The 21936-nt window shown below is 36.6% G+C and overlaps 1 protein-coding gene across 1 annotated transcript in view; it reads right to left on the bottom strand.

Moving 5' to 3' along the window:
* Positions 1-21936, bottom strand: part of LOC123765056 (pyruvate dehydrogenase (acetyl-transferring) kinase, mitochondrial) — a 39704-nt gene that overhangs the window by 5691 nt on the left and 12077 nt on the right. The window contains 7 exon segments of the mRNA XM_045753468.2: positions 974-1198; positions 2129-2301; positions 5007-5051; positions 5839-6000; positions 7145-7217; positions 7219-7330; positions 8501-8711. Of these exon segments, the coding sequence (XP_045609424.1) occupies positions 974-1198; positions 2129-2301; positions 5007-5051; positions 5839-6000; positions 7145-7217; positions 7219-7330; positions 8501-8711 (1001 nt within the window).

The following is a 21936-nucleotide window of genomic DNA, read 5'->3' on the forward strand; positions in this document are numbered from 1 at the left end:
ACATCCACTCAAGATTTCTCTCTCTCCTGTATGCAACATTATTAATTATTTTTTTTTGTCCCTGGGTAACGAGTGGTATTTTCTAATTAATTATCCCGCCAAAGTACAGAAATGACATTACTGTACCTTCAAATTTTGCTTTGATCTATGCTGCAGATAACTTAAGAGGTGATATCTTTAAAGGTACTTGAAGGCAGCCAACTCCTTATCTACAGCCGTGGCATTTTGTAAAGATATCTTCCCTAGGCTGTCTAAGGCAAAGGTCAAAGCAAAGTTTAAAGGTAATAATAGCATTTTATATACAGTACTTTGAAGGCATAAGCAAATTAGAAAATAGCACTTTAAATTCATGGACAAAAACAGCTTTGCATAGTGAAGATTAACCACTTCCCTTTTAAAATTTATTGCTTTTCTGGCCTCTCTTCCCTTTTGCCAAAGCTCATTACTAAAATTGTGGTAATTTAACTAGTAGAATTTTTTGTTTTGCTCACTCCTGCAGTCTGTTCATACTTTCCAGTGTGCATTCCAGAAAACACAAACATATAAAAAACATATAAACCCTCAAGGAAATGTTCCAGACGAGTCATGGTTACAATTTACAAAATACTGTACTAATATTCCTTACTAAACATTGGAAAAAAAAAGCAGGAAGAGATGGAGAGGGGGGGGGGGGGGCAATAAGATTTTAGAAGGGTGAAGTTATGCCTGATAAACTTGAGTTTTATGAAAGGGTTACTAATTTAAGACAGGTGAAAGACTGAGAATCTCTTCTTAACCTGTCTAAAAGCCCTAAAAAATGAAAGAGGATTATGAATATGGAGATATATATGCTAAAAGTAAGGATTTGTTAAAAGTACATTTCAAATAAACTAATGCAGCTTTTGCCAAAAAATAGCATGCAACTTCACATTCTCTTTACATTTTGCATATACAGTAAGTACTATGTTCACAATGTTCTCAAATTTGTATTTACCTTCAAGAAGATTATGGCATCAGTTCCATAACCTTCACAGGATGTTAGCATCAGGTCCCCATGGAAGTAGCGAGCGTATAATCTTGAGAGTGGAAGACCATAGCCATAACCAGCCAAGGGAGGTGTATCCAGCCCAGAAGCAGCTGGCTGTGGTGCAGTGGAGTACATGTAGTTGAAGAGCAAGTCCATCTGGCTTCGGGGAATGCCACCACCCTGGTCACTTAACTGAAAAGTAACATTCAACTGAACTTTACCAAGTCTTACATTACATTTAATGATACTTACTCTTACCACATAAGTATCTTCATTATAACTTTACAGGTTGATCCAGATGACAGAAAATAGAACTAGAAGGTAAAGGTGGAAACTGGAAACAAATTAATTATTAAAAATTAATTAATTATGTATTATTAAAATGCATGAATTGTAAAGCATTTTTAATTACATTCTGGCAACATAGCACCTTATAAGCACTCAACTACATTATACACTGTATTTGTGGTTAGAAAGTAATGGAAGTATTTAATGTATGTGTTTAGGTACAAATTTTATAGAAAAGAGGAGGATAAGGAAGAGAACTCTCAGGAGAAAGTGCCAAGCTATTAAGACTTTATAGCACTTGGAACCTAATTTGGAACCATTCCTAATCCTTATCCTTACAGGATAAGGATTAGGAATGGGATGGGGGGAACTTTTGGAGATCTATAGAATGTATCCATATTTCCACATATAAAGATAACATTACCATAATGTTTTCCAGGAATGCATTCTACACAGATCAAGAATTGTGTCTGCCTATGTATGTACTTATAAAATTCACACTCCTCCCAAGTAATTATTGTGTCAATGGCATTCAATTACTATTTTTTTATATAAATTGATCATATCCACTATTTATTAAGCTATTCATATTACAAGTTTAAAATACTTCATTTATCAGTTACAAAAACTAAATTATTTTTTAAAACAATACCTGTATATTTAGCATTAGTCCAAGCTTTCTGCGTAATAAACAGTACACAAAAGATTTGACTGCCCCCCCCCCCCACAAAAAAAAAAAAATTAAGACTAGTATAATGCAATAATATACAGTACTGTGCATGTATTACTAAACACACAAGACAACATTAATATTTTTACAAAATCAATACATACCTTAATAGTAAGATCCTCATGACCCATGACTAGAAGCACATCTAGAGGAGGGAACTCATCAGTACTTGTCCCATAATGCTCAACAACGGCTCGTAAACTATTCTTGAAGAGTTCGAAAAGCATGTGATAAAGATGAGATGGAACGTACACAACTGTAGCAGGCGTTTTTTCAGCTAGAAAAAATGTAAAAGTTCTCACATTAGTCCACTCAGTGTATTTTAACTGAATAAATACTTCAGAATACCAATCTTTTCCTTCTGTCTATGGCATACTGGTCACATTTTCACATGCAGAAACTGAAGTTATTCCTTTTGAATTATTTAGTTCAGTCAAAGGGACTAAGCCTTGCTGCATTTTTACTTTCAAATTTAATGTAATACCAAACCACTAAATTGTGAATGAGAAAAGTATTCTGAATACTGTACTGTATTTAATACAAACCTGGGGCCACATTCACGAAGCAGTTACGCAAACACTTACGCAAACACTTACAAACCTGTACATCTTTTCTCAATCTTTGGCGTCTTTGTTTACAATTATTAAACAGTTAATGATCTCTAAAGCACCAGAAGGCTGTTTATAACAATAACAACAGTTGAATAGAATGTTTTCATGGATGTAAACTGTTTAATAAATATAACCAAAATCATCAAAGATTGAGGAAAGATGTACACAGTTCGTAAGTACTTGCGTAACTGCTTCGTGAATCTGGCCCCAGGCTATTAAAAATTTAAAAGTAATTTGTGATAAATTTATGTAAATTTCTGTCAACAAAACTATTACAGTATTATTAATTAACTTCCACATTATTTTCTGTTAAGCCAAGTACAGTGGAACCTCTGTTTTCGTATGCCGCCGTTTTTGTATTTTTCGGTTCTCGTACTAAATTTCTTCAAATTTTTTTTATTTGGTTCTTGTCATTTGCCTCAGTTTTCAGAATTTGTTTATACACGTATGGGTCTACTGACCGCGTGGCGCTTGCAGTTTACCAGTGTCTTCCGACTATTGATGATCACACTTTAATTCTTTGTGAAGAATCAGTGTTTTTGTTCTTTTTTTTTGTTTGTGAACATAAAAGTTCTTATTATATATAATGCCATGGGTTCCAAGAAAGTCAGTGGTAATGTTCAACCTAAGAAAATAGTTGTGAGGATGACGATAGAGGAAAAACAAGAGATCATTCATAGCGAGATAATGTGATGTCTCATTACAGACAAGTGATAAAATGTAGGGAAAAACAAGTGTCTATAGACAGATTCTTAGTAAGACAAGCAAGCAGTGAGCCACAACTAGGTCCTAGTGGTATGCCTGTAAAACATAAGAGAGAGAGAGTACCCAGAAATGTCATCATTGCTGTTATAATGTGATGGAACTCCCGTTCCAAACACCTCTCCTCCTCCCCCCTGCATCACTGTCTTCCATATGCCAACAAGAGTCCACAATAAAGGTAAGGTACCCAAGAGTATTATTCTGTATAAAATGTATTTTTTAGTCAATAAATTTGGAGGGTATGTAATGAATTAATTCAATTTACATTATTTCTTATGGAAAAATGTGTAAATTATTGGTTTTCATACCGTCTCTGGGAACGGATTAAATACGCAAACTGAGGTACCACTGTACTTGGCTCTGCATTTTAGAGTGATTAACCCAGAGGTAGCAAAATACAAGACCAGTTTTGTTCATACCAAAACAAAGATATTCCTGGTCCCTATTCAGTGCATATCTAATGCAATACAAACAATATTATGAAATATATTCCTGCATATGGCATTGGGAGGCATCAGATCCCCCACCCCAAAAAAAAGGGGGTTTGAAGGCCATACTATGACTTGTGACTTAGAAACATCCGTTTTGGTAATTTTGTGTACAGTATAGGTTTTGAGCTATTATTGGTTTTGGTTAATGTTTTATGCATTTTATTAATATTTAAACTTATCAGTAATATTCCTTTGGGCATGGACATATATAGTCATAAATAATGTACAAAACTTTAGTGATAAAATGATTTGCACATCAGCTTGCCAAACAGTATTACTTGTGAACACATACAATGGTAGAATTGTATCGAAATGAGAAAAGTTAAATATAGTAATCTTTAAAATTCAACAGTTAAAAATATGTACTGTAATACTATACAGTACTTGCATTCAAAATTTTATTTAATAGAGAGAAGTGCCCTTCCTTGATCTATAACCAAGAAAGGAAGAACGGCGCTTTCAGAACAAATTTTATCGGAACCTGTAAACTACATACTGTACTACAAAATTTAATCATTTGTTTTTGTCAAATTTTTTCTAATAAATTTGTTAAAATAATCAGCCACCCTGACATTAATATATTTGACCCCACACACAGACATGAAGATTCATTAAGTGAAGCCAAAAGTAGGGAATGCATATGTAAAGTAATTGGGGATATAAATATAAATGATCAAAGCAACAACCGCAACTTGCAACTTATTTTCAGGAATCTGTTCCTATACATTAACTACATTGTTTATATACAAGAGGGTACATTGGGTTGTGAGAGTACATAACATGGGTGTCCTTACATTCTTGCAAAACCACTAGCATGCATAGCATTTCATTAATAAAATTCTTAAAGAAAAGCACTAACACAATCATTCACTGGTCCATTTAACTGCCATACTAACTCAAGTTTGACTGCTATACACACCAGTTAATTAAATTTTATCCCTATTGGGCACAAATAGATTATTATATTTTAACATAAAAATGCACCTAGTCCCAATCAAATGCACCAATTATAAAAATGCAGATTCAGTTGTGCTCTCTGCTTATCTATAGCAAGGAGCTGGCTTAAGCTCACAAAAATGTATACAAAACAGGTAAACAAGTTTAAGCAGATACAGTACCTGGAGCTCCAGCTTCTTTTATAGTTTTTGTCGCCTTGTCCTTTTCTGTGGGTGCAAGTGAGCAAATCATTCTACCATTAGTGTCGCTAAAGACCACAAACCAAGTGATATAACAACAGATAAACTTTGAAAAGATCAGTCTTTAATGAAAATAATTTATTGAATAATTATGAAATTTTCAATGATTAAGTATTATTTAGATGGATTCCTTAATTCATATCTACTTATCACTGGTTAAAGTAAAGAAAAATTAATCAGAACTATGTATCTAGATAAATGTAATTTAGTTTGTATTAATTGTTAGTAAAATAATAAAAATTTTAGCGTCACTTTGCAAATTTTAATATTACGGTATAAGTATTATTTGGAATCAACACTTATTTACTTAAAAAAAAAAAAATGAAAATGAACTCTCAAAAACTCCAGCTTGGCCAGTCATGGAAATACTGTATAAACAAAAGCAAAAGTTAAGAGGGTTCAATTTTCCATACATTCAACAAGAAACATTTGCAGGAGCTTTAGGCTGTCTGCAAACACTTCACCAATCTACTACAGTATCATGCATTAATTTGACTTGCCAAATTGTCTCGGTACACTTTTCTCAGCCTTGAAATTTATGGCTTTTGCATTCTACATCATCCATATTTTCATTCCTTACTTTGTACTCCTAACACTACATACTTTAAAGATCATCCATTTCTTCTGCTCTAATTTGATTTGCCTCATTTGTACAAAACCATTTTGCAACCACCTGTATATGGTTACAAAATTATCCGTCATCAAATTTTATTCTATACAGTACTAAGTTTTTATAGTAAACTACTACACTTACCATTATGATATCTTAGTACAAGTTCTGGGGATGCAAGATAATACTGGTCACAAAGAAAGCGGGCATTGGCATATGCATCTTCTATCACACGAACAACATCACAGTGAGGATCTATACATCCTATATGATTCTGAGCATTGACACCTTCACCAAAGAGTATGGCTGAAATAAAAAGAATGTTTCATGATTGCATATGTATAAGATTGTATGGGTATCGACATTTGACTAAGAACATATTACTCTACCATCTTTTTAATTTAATCTAAAGAAATACCGAGATACACGTACAATACTAACCCAAAGCACAAAATGTACAGTATATTAAACAGAAGTGAAAACACTATTCCACTGTTCCACTATCTGAAAACTTTTATAAGCATACAACAATACATCAAACAACATTTTGGACAAGTCTGAGATATAGTACTGTACTGTATTGACAAAAAATTATTATATTAAAAATATGCAGAAAGTTGGCATTAGTGAATGTTTGCTGGTTCTGTAATTAAAACAGAAAACTAAATTGTTATAGAGTAGGTGTGTTGTGCATGTGTTGTTCGTGCCAAGAAAATTATATTTTGCTATGAATAGTGAAACTATTATGTATGAAAGAGATATTGGTGTGTCAGGAGTACGAAAATAAAGAAATAAAGCAGTGGAAATGGACACTAAGAAGCTGCAAGGTGTTTGGAGAAGAGAAATTAATACAAATTTAATAACTAAGACTGAAAAGCATATGAAGATGGTTTGGCCATGTACAAGATAGACTGGTGAAGAGAGTGAATGAGGAACGAGTACGATCTGTGCAGATGTTGAGATGGAGCATAGCTAGCTACAGTTTGTGGAAACATAATAAATGATATCTCTGCATATAACTCGTGAAGAACATTATACACCTAGTCTTATGCAGCAATAGGGTGCTGCTACGAGTAATTTGTTAGAGTGTAGCTGTGATGCTATGCCATATTTAATAAATAATGGTAAATGGTCCTGTGTTATTTTTTAACATTTACCAACTTTCTAAATACTGTACTGCTATTTTATCTACTCTGGGGTGATGCCTCTCCACTTCATGTGTCAAATCTGTAATAATGGAATAAAACTACACTATACTGTAATTCCATATAACTTGTGAATGCCTTTAGTTAGCTTAGTGGAAAGCTGTTGCAATGAACATGAACCACTTTGGAATAAGCTCTAATTTGATATGCTGTACCTAGTAATTATATACTATTTTAAAGAGATCTATTTAATTGTTATTTAAATATTACGTAATTAAGCAGGTGTAACATAAGTCAAAACTTACTGTGCTGGTTGATAAGCATCCTGATGGAGATGCGATTCATGTAAAATCTGTCGAGGAAATACTGGATGTTGGCCTTCTGTGTTGGCATTAATAGAGTGAGCATCCTTCAGCTCTAACACTCCCTGAGCCATTGTCATTACCACATCAGTGTGGCGATTACGAATTTTTAATAATGTGTCGGTGAACCTGTGGAAAAAAAAATTGCTTATTATAAGCTACATTTTCATCTTCAAAATGGGTGATCAAGTTCAGCTTCATACAAAATGAAACATATTCCAAAAAAATAATATTTAAAAGTTATTACTGTATACAGAACTGTACTGTAGAAAAGATATAAATCACAGTTATATCTGTGGATGTACAGTGTTAACAAATTATTCACAAAACTATAAGTCTTTGTATATTCATATAGGAGCCATCTTAAAATGTTGCCGTATTTAATAATACTGAATAAGACATTTTTGTTTTAATTTAAGTACAATACTACAGCTCAGGAAATACATCAGTAAACCAGAATAATTAATATATTAAGGCTTATAATGGGGTGAATAATTTGTAGACTCCTAGTATTACACATTATAAGTCATCAATATTTTTAGTTCAGTAATATAACAAAAGATGTCTTATGCTAATTCATACTAATTTGTGATATAGCAATTATATTTACAGGAAAACCATTTTGTGTACATAACTCACTTTTAAGCACAAAATATTTATTAAATGTACCCACTAGCTGTACAGCTCCTCAACTAAGACAAATTGAGGAATGAAGTATAGTAATGAAAGAAGTAGGCAGGTTTTATTGCATAAAGGCAACCGAGAAAGTTAACTTCAGGCAGGAATATCTCAGGATATCAAGAGGGTGGTGTAATGAATGCAGGGTGGAGATAAAAAGGACAACATTCTATATTGAGTACAGAGAGAATACAAGTTGATGTAATGAACACTGTGCTGTGAATGTACCAAGTCTGAGGGTGGTGGTTGTAATGGTTGTGGTAATAGCTGCAGTGGGTGTGAAATTAAATTTTTTTTATTAAAAATAAGCTTTAATGCTTATCAAAACATGATAAATGTGCTAAAACAATCAATGAAAAAGTAATCGGAAAGACACTATAGAACATACTGTATATGAGAAGTGTGTGAGCTAGGTGTAGGTAAATAGACAAGACTAAACCTTTAGTAAAGATAGGCTTCAGCATTAATCCTTTACAAAAACAAATATTGTTATTGCAGTTATATTATTGTTTGTGAAAATTTCATACAGTATTCATCAATTATTGCTAATAAATTGATTACATACATACAGTACACTACAGTATATTAACAAAATGCTTGGAAATATCGTACTATACTTGCCTGTCAAGAATAGAAGAGTTGGAGCAACTGCCATTCTCAAACTCAAGAAGGTCCATAAAACTCATACGATAAAGGTCTCGCACGATACACACAGATGGCATGTGAAGGAGCTTCTCCGGCAACAAATGGAATTCCTTCATTATGTTTGCAAGTCGCACTGGCAACTCCTTGCGTAGGAACAAGAATGAATCACTGTTGGTAGCATTTTCACCTGTCAATTAAAAATTCTGTATAAGATGGAAGATCAGGGTAATGTTAAATTACAGTCTGATACATTATATGGCACATTAAAAACCAGGAGAAATGTTTTTGACTCAGTCAGTTCTTCAAACTTAAAAGCATAACCACACCTAACTTTTTTCCTAACCAAAATGAACCTAGTGTGGTCTAATCTATCATGTCCAGAATGTATAGTATAACATCCCAAAATACACTAATAGTGTCGAGTTGTAAAATTATTTTACAACTCATTATTTCATACTGTTCCATATAAAGATATTCTTAAAATGCTCCCCCCCCTCCCCGGGTTCTACAGTGCCCTCTTTCAATAGAAACCTTCATTTTACCATGATGCTATAACTTCAAATCAATATGAAGAAAAGATCTCAAAATATTGCATAGAAATGCAAGAAAAATAATGATGCAAAAAGAATCATTATACCAGGAATAATTAAGGTACAGTACATAATTTCTTACAAGTGTAGCAATTAAAGTTTCATCATATCTTTGGCAAAATTTGATAAAATCCAAATAGCAATGAAAGCTTAATCATTCACTACCTGTACTTTCCTTTCAGGTACAGTATTCTGGATATTTACACTACTACCGTTGGTAAATAAATTAGCTAGACAAACCATATGCTTGATAACTTCACATGAGTATGCTGCATCACTATTTCTGTTGCTTTGTTGTGATGAGTGCTGAGCATTTGTTGTAAACATTTTATATCATTTTCACAAGGGAGTTTTACTGGGAAGCCTAGCACATAAAAATATGAGGTTATCTTAAACAACATGCTATTCTTCCCTGAAGAGCAGATATATTACATGGATGATTTTATCTTATCTACACCATGTTCTAAAGTCTTACAACACAGCTTTAAACAACACTGAAAAATAAATATTACTCCAATTTATAACAGCTTCGAACGATCAGCAAAAGACACAAAGTCTCTTTAGGTTCTAAAAATTGGCTTTCTTTCACTAGATAATACAAGTACCAGTACTTGTAACAACTTCAGAAGATAATATCTATCTGATTAATATATTGACAGGCACCAGTGTATTTCTGGCTACCCGAGTCAAGGGTATGGGGTAATTATTAGTTTGGTACAAAGGTCATGCATGTGGGTTAAGCAAGCATGGCCGGACCTTCATATTACATACCAGTGAAATTAAAATTACCCTTGTGAACTATGGGGACCCAAGTATACTTCAGCCATACCACATATGAAAAGAGCGAGATGATATGAAGGGAAGAAGCATCTTCATTGAGAGTTTTCCATTAGGAAGACAGGAATGGTTCCCATTTTAAGGGTGAAACATGATCATAAGATGATAAATGGGGAGAGTGAGCATTAGATGTTGAACAGGAAAAATCAAGCATTACATGATGAATAGGGAAAAGTGACCATTAGATGATGAATGGGTGGAAGTGACCATTAGATAATGAATAAAAGGGAAGTGACCATTAGGTGATGAATGACAAAGTGCTATTAGAAGGATTAGTAGGTAGGGGAATATAAGAAAGTAGAACATTAGGAGAGACAAGGGGAAACATTAGAAGGGAGGGGGGGGGGGCATTAGGAGCAAGAGGGGGTAACATTAATTAGGATGAAGAGGGGATCATCATAATGTAGAGGATGGGAAAACTGAGAGGATAAGGGTAAAACTAGTAAAAAAGTGAATTTCCACATTGCCACAGAACACAAAAGAGCAATCAAGGAATCAAATGAACACAAACAAAAGAAACAAACAGTGTTTGAACAAAAAACAGCGCACTTGCCAAAAATCGGTAGGCATCTTATCAACTGAAGATAGGAGAAAGGGGGTAAAACCTGTAACAGTGGGGGATGTAACCCACTGTCGCAATGAATACACCTGTGTAATGAAGGAGGGATGTAACTGTACGGTTGAAGAGGGAGGAAAGGGCAAGGAAATGGAAGAAAGGGCAAGGAATGGGAGAAAGAGCGAGACAGTTCAGGCAAGCTAAGCAGACGATCGATACTTGAGAGGACAACGACCTCGACCTCAACCTAAGGCAAGCCAAAAGTATCAACGCTTATTTATGTCAATCAGCGGCTTCAACTACATCCAACACTGTATGTATACAAGTTGTCCATATCTGTACTGATTATATATCTACATTTAATTCACATGCACCCACTTCCGCATGGCAAAAAAAAGTTTCCAGCTACCATGGTTGTCCAATACTGGAACCTCGGATCATCCTTGAGCATGTTTACTGTTTATTTCACGGCGTGATATTCCTCTCTCCTTGGGTGCATGCAGGTGATTGTAACTTTTCCACTGCCGCCCACTGGATGGGTTTGTGGTGCATATATATGAAAAACTCTTACTCTTTGTGTTATGACCTCTTGAGGTTAGCCTAAGGTTGTGATGTTAAGTTCGATGAGTTATGAAGCGATTTTTTATTTATGTACAGATATGTTAAACTATGTAACTATCTTATCAGCGCAGTAACTTGCTTCGCTACGAACTAAACTGAAACTTAGGTTATCTCTAATTTATTGCACACTAGCACCTTCCCGGCTCCCCCAAACCCCGCCCCTTTCTTGTTGGTCTCCATTTCTCATTCTCTTCCCCAAGACATTTGTAACAAAGGATGGAAAGTGGAAAAGGAAAGAGAATAACTGCAGGTCTTCTGCAGTTACCTTGTTCTTATGTTCTTAAAGAGAAGGGGGGGGGGGAAAGGGGGGAAGAAAGAGAGGAATGAGACATTTGGAGTGGGCGGAGAGACGAGGAGAGGAGGGAAGGGGAGGATAGGGAAGGGAGGAGGAGAGGAGCACGCGAAAACTTAATGTACTCTGTGACCTTGTACAAGTCAGCGTCAGCAGGGCTAGACTCACTCTCGCTCTCAAAAAGTGGGGCGCGCACCGTTATCCTCCTCACCCTTTTATCCAACACATCAGCCCAGCGCCCCAATGATGGGGAACCGCACTGACTCAGGTGACAAGAATAGCCCCCCCTCCTACTTCTATATACCTTTATCCAGCCCATCCCCATGTTTTGGTGTTACTTATTAGTAACGAGGAGGACCATAGTATATATACCGATGTACAGCGAAAGTAGGAATCTGAACTATTGTGTTGGACAAAGCGGAAAACTATTTTTACGTGTGTTGCTTTAACAAACTAAACCTAACATAACCTTCCTAGGCCTGATATATAGTACATGTGTGCGCTATACTAGGCCTAGGAATATTTAAGTTTTTTTTTTTAGCTTCATTTATATTAAAAGAATTCCCTAGTAGTCGTTATACTATCTAAAGGCTTAGTAATACCTATCACAATAATACCTACCTAAATAAGGAGGATGGGTTCCTTTATCACATACACGAAATATTTTCAAAATTATTACTACTATTTTTAAAACATATCCATGTTTATGGCTGAATTTATTAGATATACATCCGACTTACTATACACAATATATACGTCAAATGCAATAAATTATAACTGCATTACACTAAAATAAATAAATTACATAACGCAATAATACCACTAATATCGTTAACTTCAAATAATACACGATAAAACAAAATACTATAGCAGCACTTCCGAGATATCAAGTACAGTTATTACTTAACATTTGAAGTTATAAGTGAAGTTACATATAAAGACTAACGGTAAACACAGACGTAACCACTGGCAGACCCCCCCCCCACTGTCAGGCAGCATCCGTGTGAAGGATGTCCATATCCTTCTAATAATGGCAATCAAACTACAACTCCCAATACATCCTGGCTCTGAGAGCCTGGGAACATCCAAACATCAAGTGGCCTAGCAGCAGCAAATCTAGTTCAACATTCTGAGCACGTCTGGTGGCAAAATTATTATATAATCTGTGATGCCACAACTTTCGCAGATTTAATTACAACTAAATAAACGCTTAAAATACACAACTCTCGCAATCTCTATCCAAATTCTATGTTATGAAATTAAAATGTATTATTTGAGGCCAATAGATATGACGGCAGTAACATATTATATCCGCAGTTAAATTGCACATGGCATCCATACCTAGCGGGAAAATCATGCTAGAGTAACGTTAAATCAACGGAGGACGAGGAGTCATTGTTACATCAACATCTCTTGTCCTGCCGAGTATAGCTGCCCTAGCGAGTATAATATATACATTACTACAGTTTAAAACAGCAAGAGCGTAACCACCATACGTCACAGTTGCGCCTCACTCACTCCTCACTGAGTGCCCTTCTCACATTCAGAATGATCAAGGAAGTGTGTACCAGGAAGTTTGGTGATGTCACAAGCACAATCAGGAAGCGCGGGGGGGGGGGGGGGGGCCCGAGTAACTTAGCAAACTGCCAAACGATTAATTCGTATACATTCTAGTGTATAAAATTTTATAAGAGTTTTGTTGTGACGATGTTTATCTCTGCGCTGCCTTCTTTCAAGATCTGTTACAGTATTCACAAAGTATACACAGATTAAAATGATGTTTTAACCTTCGCATTTATTCTCTAAGGGTTATAAATATTACAATTGTTTATGTGGAACTTGGTAACTCGCTTGCATATTGGCCATAATATTTTGACTAATAGTAATTTAATTGAAAGAACCTACACACACAGTCCTGTTTCACTCACACGTACACCATTTCTTGTTCAATGTCCAGATTTTCAGGATGAAAGTAAATTTTCCAAGTGATTCCCTTATATATCAGCTATAATTACATATACACGCACTCCTTTATTAGATATACAGTACTAATTTATTTTAATGTATCCAAGTTTGCGTCTTTCTGCTCTATAACCAACTTTACTAGTATTGTAATACTGTAATTACCTTTCTTTCTCCTGTAGCTTGTACGGGAGCTATATACCCATACTGACTCAGTACCTTCGTTTGACAATTACTCACTTTTATATTTAAATGGTCAAGATATTAAACAAACCTAAAATTCTCGATAATTAAAAAAATAGCAGAAAATTTGTTTAAGAAATCTTAAGTCGTTGTCGAGATCGTTCAACAACGAAAACAACCGGTTCTAAATTTGGCAACCGAAGGGTTCATTAATTAATTTATGATATTTAGAAAAATAAAGAGGCCACTGGTGTTGTTTAATCAACTAATCATTTAACCTTTGACAAATTTAGCCTCTGCAGACCCCCAACTGGAACAGCCAAGCGCAAGGGAAAAGGCTACGAGCTCCAGCGAAAGTACTAGTCAAGGCTTTGACTAGAAGAGGGGCTTTTAACAAGCCAGGCTTGACCGTCCAGTCAAGGAAATTATCACGTATCACTCCTCGACGTGCTGAGCGATTCTAGCAAGTAAACTATTTTACACGAGTGTCCTCGTGAAAACATTCTCAGAACATTCATTACATTCTGAGTGAACACGTGAGCACACAAGGTCATAGCTTGGCTCGAGACAGTTGATAATGCATTTTACATTTTTGTGTGTGGATAAGTAGGCAGGAGGGTTACTTAGCAGACAAAATATTGAAGTTCTTGCAAGGCAGGAACAAGTATAACATTTGGGGTTTAAGGCTCATGCTCTGTAATGATATGAAACACTGCTTTACTGAATTATATGAACAATACGTAATGCGGTATTTTTCCTTTTAAATTGATGTATATATGATATTTATACTGTATATTATTTAAGAGAAAAGAAAAAAAGGTAGCTTTTTTTATTATTATTTTCTACCACAGACGTGGCCACACATTTACAATGCTAATCAGCATATATAAATTTTCTTCTGTCCTCCATGGACAGGGTTAGAGATGTGCTAAACACATAGTTCATAAAGGCAAGGTCGGAGTGTGTGGTGCTGGCCAGTGACCCAGACTGTTGTGCTGATTGCATCACTGCTGACTTCAACGTCTCCCAGACTCGTTACTCAATACTAGAATGTCACATGAAAGTGTGAAAAACCATATGGAAAAAAATCACACATAAAAGTATGTCAAGGGACCACATATATGTGACCCCTTGACATACGACATACTTCCCGCGTAGTGGAAGCCATCTCCATCCACGATTCATAAGTAAATACAAGGGAACTCCAGCTCCAAGAGACGGGGAAACGCAAATGAGCTGAAGATTGATTGATTGATGAAGATTAAGCCACCCAAAAGGTGGCACGGGCATGAATAGCTCGTAAGTGGTGGCCCTTTTGAGCCATTACCAGTATCAAGAGCTAATACTGGAGATCTGTGGAGGTGCGACTGCACCCTGCGTGACGGGAGATGTCTCCCCCGTCGAGCTGAAGAAATGTGAGGAAATACTTATACCCGTAACAGGAAATTACCTATTAGTACTTATCTGACTACAGGGGAAGTGAGGTCTAGCTCTTTATACCTCGCTTATTACTTTTTGTTGTACGTGTTGCGTTATAATTAAACTATTCTGGCGGTCAAATTCTTTGTCCAATCTGGATTTAAAGTTAATTATTCTTTTAGTACAATTCGGTTGTTGACCACCCATACAGGGCACGAATATTTCCTTACCTTTCCTCATTAGCGTGCTCAGCTGCCATATGTGACCAACAATTAGAATTAAAACGTCAGGGACGTGAAATTATAAAAAACCAGATACAATGCAAAGCTAATAAATACATAGATATTGTAATTATTTTTGTTGTAACTAGATCATATTTTACGTGCAAGGTATGCAGGTTAGTTGTAATTGTTAATGTAAAAATCTCCGCCGAGGTCTGATTAAGATCATTTGTGCTAGCTGTAATCCTTTTTTGCACTACCGATCACATGATGAGTACAAGGGTACACATTAAACTAGCCGTCTCCGGCGGCAATAATCAGTCATCAATTTAGTATAGGCAGGCCATAAGGAGCTAAACCACGCTTCCCTGTTGTTGTTGTTTTAGATTCAGCTACTCGGAACAAAAGTTCCATGTAGCACGGGCTATGGTGAGCCCGTAGTGGACTTACCTGGCACAGGAGCAGGGCAAGTAGCACAGGCTATAGTGAGCCCGTAGTGGACTTACCTGCTCGCTTCCCTGTAGTCGCTATTAATAAGTATGCACACGCCCTGGAGAGGAGAACAAATCACCTGCTGTGTCCTTCCAATACCTGCACCACCATTCCTCTCCCCCTAGACCAACCTTCCCCCCAACCCCTACTAAGCCTTGAGGGCATCAAGCCAGTCAGCCACGCGCTGATCCGGGTGCCACTGTGTATAATGGCTCTAATCCAGTTTAATACCATCAGGTGGAATGAAGGTCAATGAAAGGAAGCGTAAATGTAGCACAGTTCACGTAAGAGATTGTAAAAGCAGGCCCAGCAGATGTAAAACAAGAAATGAAAGTAAAATACCGTACATTAAATACATTAGTGAATTTTAGCTCAATATTACATTAGTTTAAGATACTACTATAGCTAAGAATGTCGCAATCACATTATGACTTATAAGTATCGTGTTATTTGTTTAAAACTCTGGATTACATTATAGTATTCTTGTCTTAACTTCGTCCAGGTGTTTGCTTGAAAGAGATTACCAGACAAGGTTAATTATCTCTTTGCTTACAATGTATTGACCCATTTACGGCACTGCTTCATAGCCAGGTAATGAACTTGACCGCCTCCTGACCTTCATATACAGCCTAGCAAGTTTTCTAAACCGAACATGTAAGTCCCGGCTGGCTTTGGGGTGCCTGAGCAAAGGTCAACCTTAGGCAAGAAGCCTTGTACCTCTTTATGCTATACTCTACCCGAGGTGTCTTGCAATAGGATGGATGTAAAGGCTTACTATTATTTAAACACAATCTATTTAAACAAATGGCGTTTGAAGTATCGAGAAAAGGCGTTCATTGTTAATGAGTGCCACAGAAGAAAAACAGGTTGAATAGATGAGATTTAACTGGTTCACCGCGAACTTCAACTAGTTAAAACATGGACGTACAGAAACGTGAGGAGGGAGATAGCAGGGGAAACGATTGAGCACGCAACGCAGCGCGTGTGCGTGCGTGCGCACAAGAACTTGCCACAATGGGGAACATTAACGATATTTATGATAAATTAAATAACGACGACGGAACTCCAGTCACAAATAGGTCATTGGCCGAACACGCCATGGGCACGAACAACCGCATGGACTTTGCAGGTTAGTATACAATGTATACTCGCTAAACATCAACCACAACTAGTTAACGAGAAGCTGATACGTGGGATAAAAAGAGAGATAATGAGGAAAGAGGAAATTTACGTGTAATGTACAACACAACCAATGGACGCCCATGTGATGAGGACGAGTTTGTGAGCGGTCCAAGTAATGACGTCAGGAAGTGGCCGGAGTGTGTACGTGACCTGCAGGACGGGGGGTGTGTCCCTTACGTCACACACGCCCACATCTCACTCATTAACCTTCGCTACAGTCTTTTTCTTATTATATTTTTTACATTATATATATATACAAATTTTAATTATAAAAAATATAAATATATATTAAAAAGGGGTGGTAGGGGAAGCAAACACTTGTATGTAGTCAAACGACAAGATTTTCTCCGATTGTTCTTTTATTTCCTTCTCCGAGGCTACGAGTCACCATAATTGCACTGTATGTACTCGTCTACTTGTGCTTGTCAGGGTTGAGCTTGAGCTCTTTGGTGCCGTCTCTCAGTCAACTGGTATACAGGTTCCCGAGCCTATTGGGCTCGGTTATTTCTACATCTGAAGCTGTGTATGGAGTTTCATCATATCACTTACTAATCCATTCCATTTGTTAACTACTCTAACACTAAACAATTATTTCTAACGTCCCTGTGACTCATAAGTATGCGAGTGTGTGTATTTACTATTTGTGCCTGCATAATAAAGCTATTGGACCCTTTCTTTCTAACAATCTATTTTCCTTTATTATGTCCACTACATATATTTCTCTCTAACACTCGCACGCGCGCACACATGCACGCACGCATGCATGCACGCACACGCACGCACGCACATTGGATGTGCAAGGATCCAGGGGTCTTAAGTGCTGTTGGTAGGGGGTAGACTTGATCAACAGCACAGGGGCCAGCTCATGAGCGTGCGTGCACGGGTGTGATTTTAAGAACTTGAGAACTAAAGGTCAAATGAGCATAGTGTGACAAATCGAAGATTACCTGCTGTCATTTGATTCATTTACAAGGTAACGCTATCGTGGCCCTAATATAATGTGCAGACCCGTTAGTTCTTCCCTTATGCTCAAGAGTGTTTACACTCACACAAAATCTCATTTGAAACTACGATAAGATAAACTTCCACGTCCCCTTAAGCCAGCTGAGCAACAGCCACCATGATATGCCTCGCTACATTACACTACTGTACTTGTTTCTGTAATTTGCAGCAACTTTCCCAAATTATTTTGATTTAAAGTGAATTATGTTTAATTGTTCAAGAACAACAAGTAAATTGCTTGTTTAAATTCAGTACATTCTTAGTATAGAGTACCACGTGAAAGCAACGCATGAACTAGATTAACTTCCATACGTTGTTGTTATAGATTCAGCTACTCGGAACACGTTCCAAGAAGCACGGGCTATGGTGAGCCCGTAGTGGACATACTGGCACAGGAGTGGTGCTGTGTGTTCCATACGACCGAGACACCTCACCTTGTGAAACATACAACCGTGAATTTTAACCTTGAGCACACCTCAGCCCTACCATTCTTCCCACCATACGGCACCGGCTCCGCTCTCATCTCACTCTTATCTCTCACACGACGGTTCGAGTTCAAGTCATGTACAAACATATTAAGTTATCGCTACATAATGTCAACACAAGACTGTACTATTTACACCAAATTATTTCTCACACATGTATATGCCTAACTGCCATATCATTAGTTACATACGCTTTTTGAATAATAACAAAAGTTACAATTGTACTGGATTACTTTGGTACCATCTGTGCTTCCCATTTTTAGTGGGTTTGGGCGGACTTCATGTTGTGTAATCTTTATCATATCGTGCCATCGTGGTCCATTGGTACGGTGGCCGTGTACGGTGGTCGTCTGGGGTGACACAGGTCTGGTTCGATCCTGCTATCATGCTCAAAAAAAAAAAAAATAATCGGTATACATGACATTATTGTGTTTAACTATGTATTAAATATGTTACTAAAAGTACTTCGCTCTATATTGCATGTATGAATACAAAACTAATGGAGAATTCAGTTCTACCTATGTGTCTAGGCTCTATTTTATAACCATTACTCCCGATCATGTATTTATACTCTCTTTATCGAGTCATCATATATAGTTGTAAACAATAAATCACCTATACCTAAGAGACTGAACAGTATAAACTTTGCTTGTAACATTATATTCTAACGGTTTGAGCCTCCTCTTAGTTCATTATGGCCAAATTCACTGTGGAATGGTTGTTTGCAGGTTTTGTGTCAGCTGTAATTGTGAAGATTTATAGATAGATAATTCTAATTCTAAGATAAAGTGAAGTAACTTAGAATATCTTAGAATTAACACGAAACAATGGGTATAAATTGGATAAATTTAGATTTAGGAAAGACTTGGGTAAATACTGGTTCGGTAACAGGGTTGTTGATTTGTGGAACCAATTACCGCGTAACGTGGTGGAGGTGGGGTCCCTCGATTGTTTCAAGCGCGGGTTGGATATGTATATGAGTGGGATTGGGTGGTTATAGATAGGAGCTGCCTCGTATGGGCCGGTGGGCCTTCTGCAGTTGCCTTTGTTCTTATTAGAGCAATTTTTGTCGTGGGAAGAATTTTATGGCAGTATTTTTTGCCGTTTATTTAAGAACATAAATATTTAAATAAATAAATAAAACATAAGAATTATAGGGCAAGGGCAATCTGTCTGTCTTATGAATTACGTCTGAATTTGGCCGTTTGCCCGTACGACCGAAAATGGACGTAATTTGAAAATGAAAAATAATCGAAAATAAATTTTGGATTTTTTTCTCCAAAATAGCAAGGGTCCTCTGGTAGGTTAGGAGGGCAAGAAGTTCTCCTAAGGTTTCAAAACGTCATGAAAACCGTTAATTGAAAGTTAACCTCTCCTAACCTAACCAAGTAAGCCGCAGGACTCGAAACAAGACAGTACATCATATTCGTGAGCCGATTTCATTTCAAATTACGTCCATTTTTGGCCATAGCGCATACGAACGAAGAGCGACGTAATTTTAAGAGGATGGGTTGCCTCGGCAGGCCTTTTGGTCCACACTAGGTGGAATTTATTTAAATTCACCCCAATTCACACAAATGCTTATCCAATTTCTTATAGTGTATTCAATGAGCGTGTTCAGCCGTTTGTTTTACTAATACTAGTTGGCAGTACATTCAACTAATTCATTTGCTATTTTATTAATATTCCTGCGGGACTTGGTATCCAGAGTACAAGTTCACTGTTCTCAAAAGCAGCAGCGATATATAGCGTGATTGTATTACCTTGTGTTGTCTATGGAGGATGTGGTACACGGAGCTTATATGGATGTTTTATATTGTATTACAATTTATTTATGAATAAGTGACTATATAAATGAAGGTACTCTTGTAAAAATTTCTAATTTGGTGTAGGTGTTCTCTTGTATCCTCCCCTCTACATATTTATTTAAAATTTAATCAAATTTTCTTAGCCGTTCTTCGTAGGGATGGTGCCTCTTAAGTCTTATCATTCACTGTATACTTCCCTTCAACAGTGGTGCTTGAAACTGTTTTCTTTCTTAATTTGGCCAAGATTAAATCAAGGGTACTCTAAAACCGACTTTTTTTTTGCGTTGGTTTGTATATACTAAGTTGTTTAATGAAACAACCGCGAATAACGATTGTAGGCTGCAGCACAACTTTCCAACCGGTATTGCATATAAAATTTCATCGTTAAACCTGACCAATTTGAGTCAGTTATTCAAGATATTTATCTTGGGTTGGCACTTTTAGAATTATAATTAGTCTTATTTCACTTACACATTTCATTCATTCTACCTCCTTACTCAATGCATAAAAAGATAATCTGAATCATTTGTCTAATTATGCTCCCCTTAATGCTTTGGATTATTTTAGACACCTTTCAGACTTTCCTTGCATTCTTTACTATGATGATCACAACTGTAGCAATTAATCCAAGCGGGGTGTCGCAGACTAGAAAAGTTGTAGGATAAGATTAGAATTATTACTACACCTTATAGATATAAATCTTGGCATCCAACACCACACCTTAACCAATCCAGCATCTCTCCTCCACTGCCATCTGTTTAAACTTTTCTCACGAGCCTTTTGTTTGGGTATATCGAGAGCTTTTCAAAAGGTCAGGATGAAAATCTATTGACCACTATCCTCCGCTTCAAATAAATCTGAACGCAATTAGTTAATTCTTAAGACGAGAAAGGTCACAAACAAATGTAAGGTGCATTTTTTTCCTGCTACACCCACCACTCCCAAAATAGCGAGCTCCAACCTTGCCCAGTTACCCAGCAGATCCACCAGCCAACAACACATGCAGCTGTATAAATATTCCTCCAATAACTCTTACGTCATTAAAATCAGACGACGCATCATATGTGGAGTAATGAATTGCAAGCACACGTCCGTAGTGGTATAGAATATTCCAACACTTTCTTGTACGGTTATGCTTGCATCATTAAACTCACGGACAGGTGCGAGGTTTTATATGTATCGTCTATGATTCTAATACATATAAGAGCCCGATAAGTCAGAATAAGCTTAGGTGGTGTCAAGAAGTTGGAGAACATGATAAACTGGTAATTACCCTCAGAACCTTACCTTCCCTGGCTGTGCTGGCTGACCTTACCTGCCTCCAACTCGTCACGTATTATTAAAACTAGTAGCTAAATTGAGCATTCATAAAAATTCACAAAAACCTGGGCATTTACAATATTACCTATCAGCAGACGGGAAAATATCAACAGGCAGCAGCACATATCCGGGATAAGCTAGGTTAAACAATACATTTTCTTCATTGTTAATAAATCTCTGACGATGAAGGCTGACGTCTATGCCGGATATTAAACAAAAAATTAAGACCTCCAGTGAGCAGGAAATATCCAATGTTAGAAACTCAAAAGTAGTTACGTTCCGTTAATTTAACTCTAAAATTACTTTCGCTTTGCTATATGGGTTCATTCTCAGCTAAACACAAGTGTGACGGTAGAATATTTAAATTGTACGACTGGTAAACAAAAAACAAAACAATTGCATGATATGACTAGAAGGCTTGGCCGATGCGAGTCCGTTCTTC

Source organism: Procambarus clarkii, chromosome 29 (assembly GCF_040958095.1).
Source record: "Procambarus clarkii isolate CNS0578487 chromosome 29, FALCON_Pclarkii_2.0, whole genome shotgun sequence".
In the NCBI taxonomy this organism is placed as follows: Eukaryota; Metazoa; Arthropoda; class Malacostraca; order Decapoda; family Cambaridae; genus Procambarus; species Procambarus clarkii.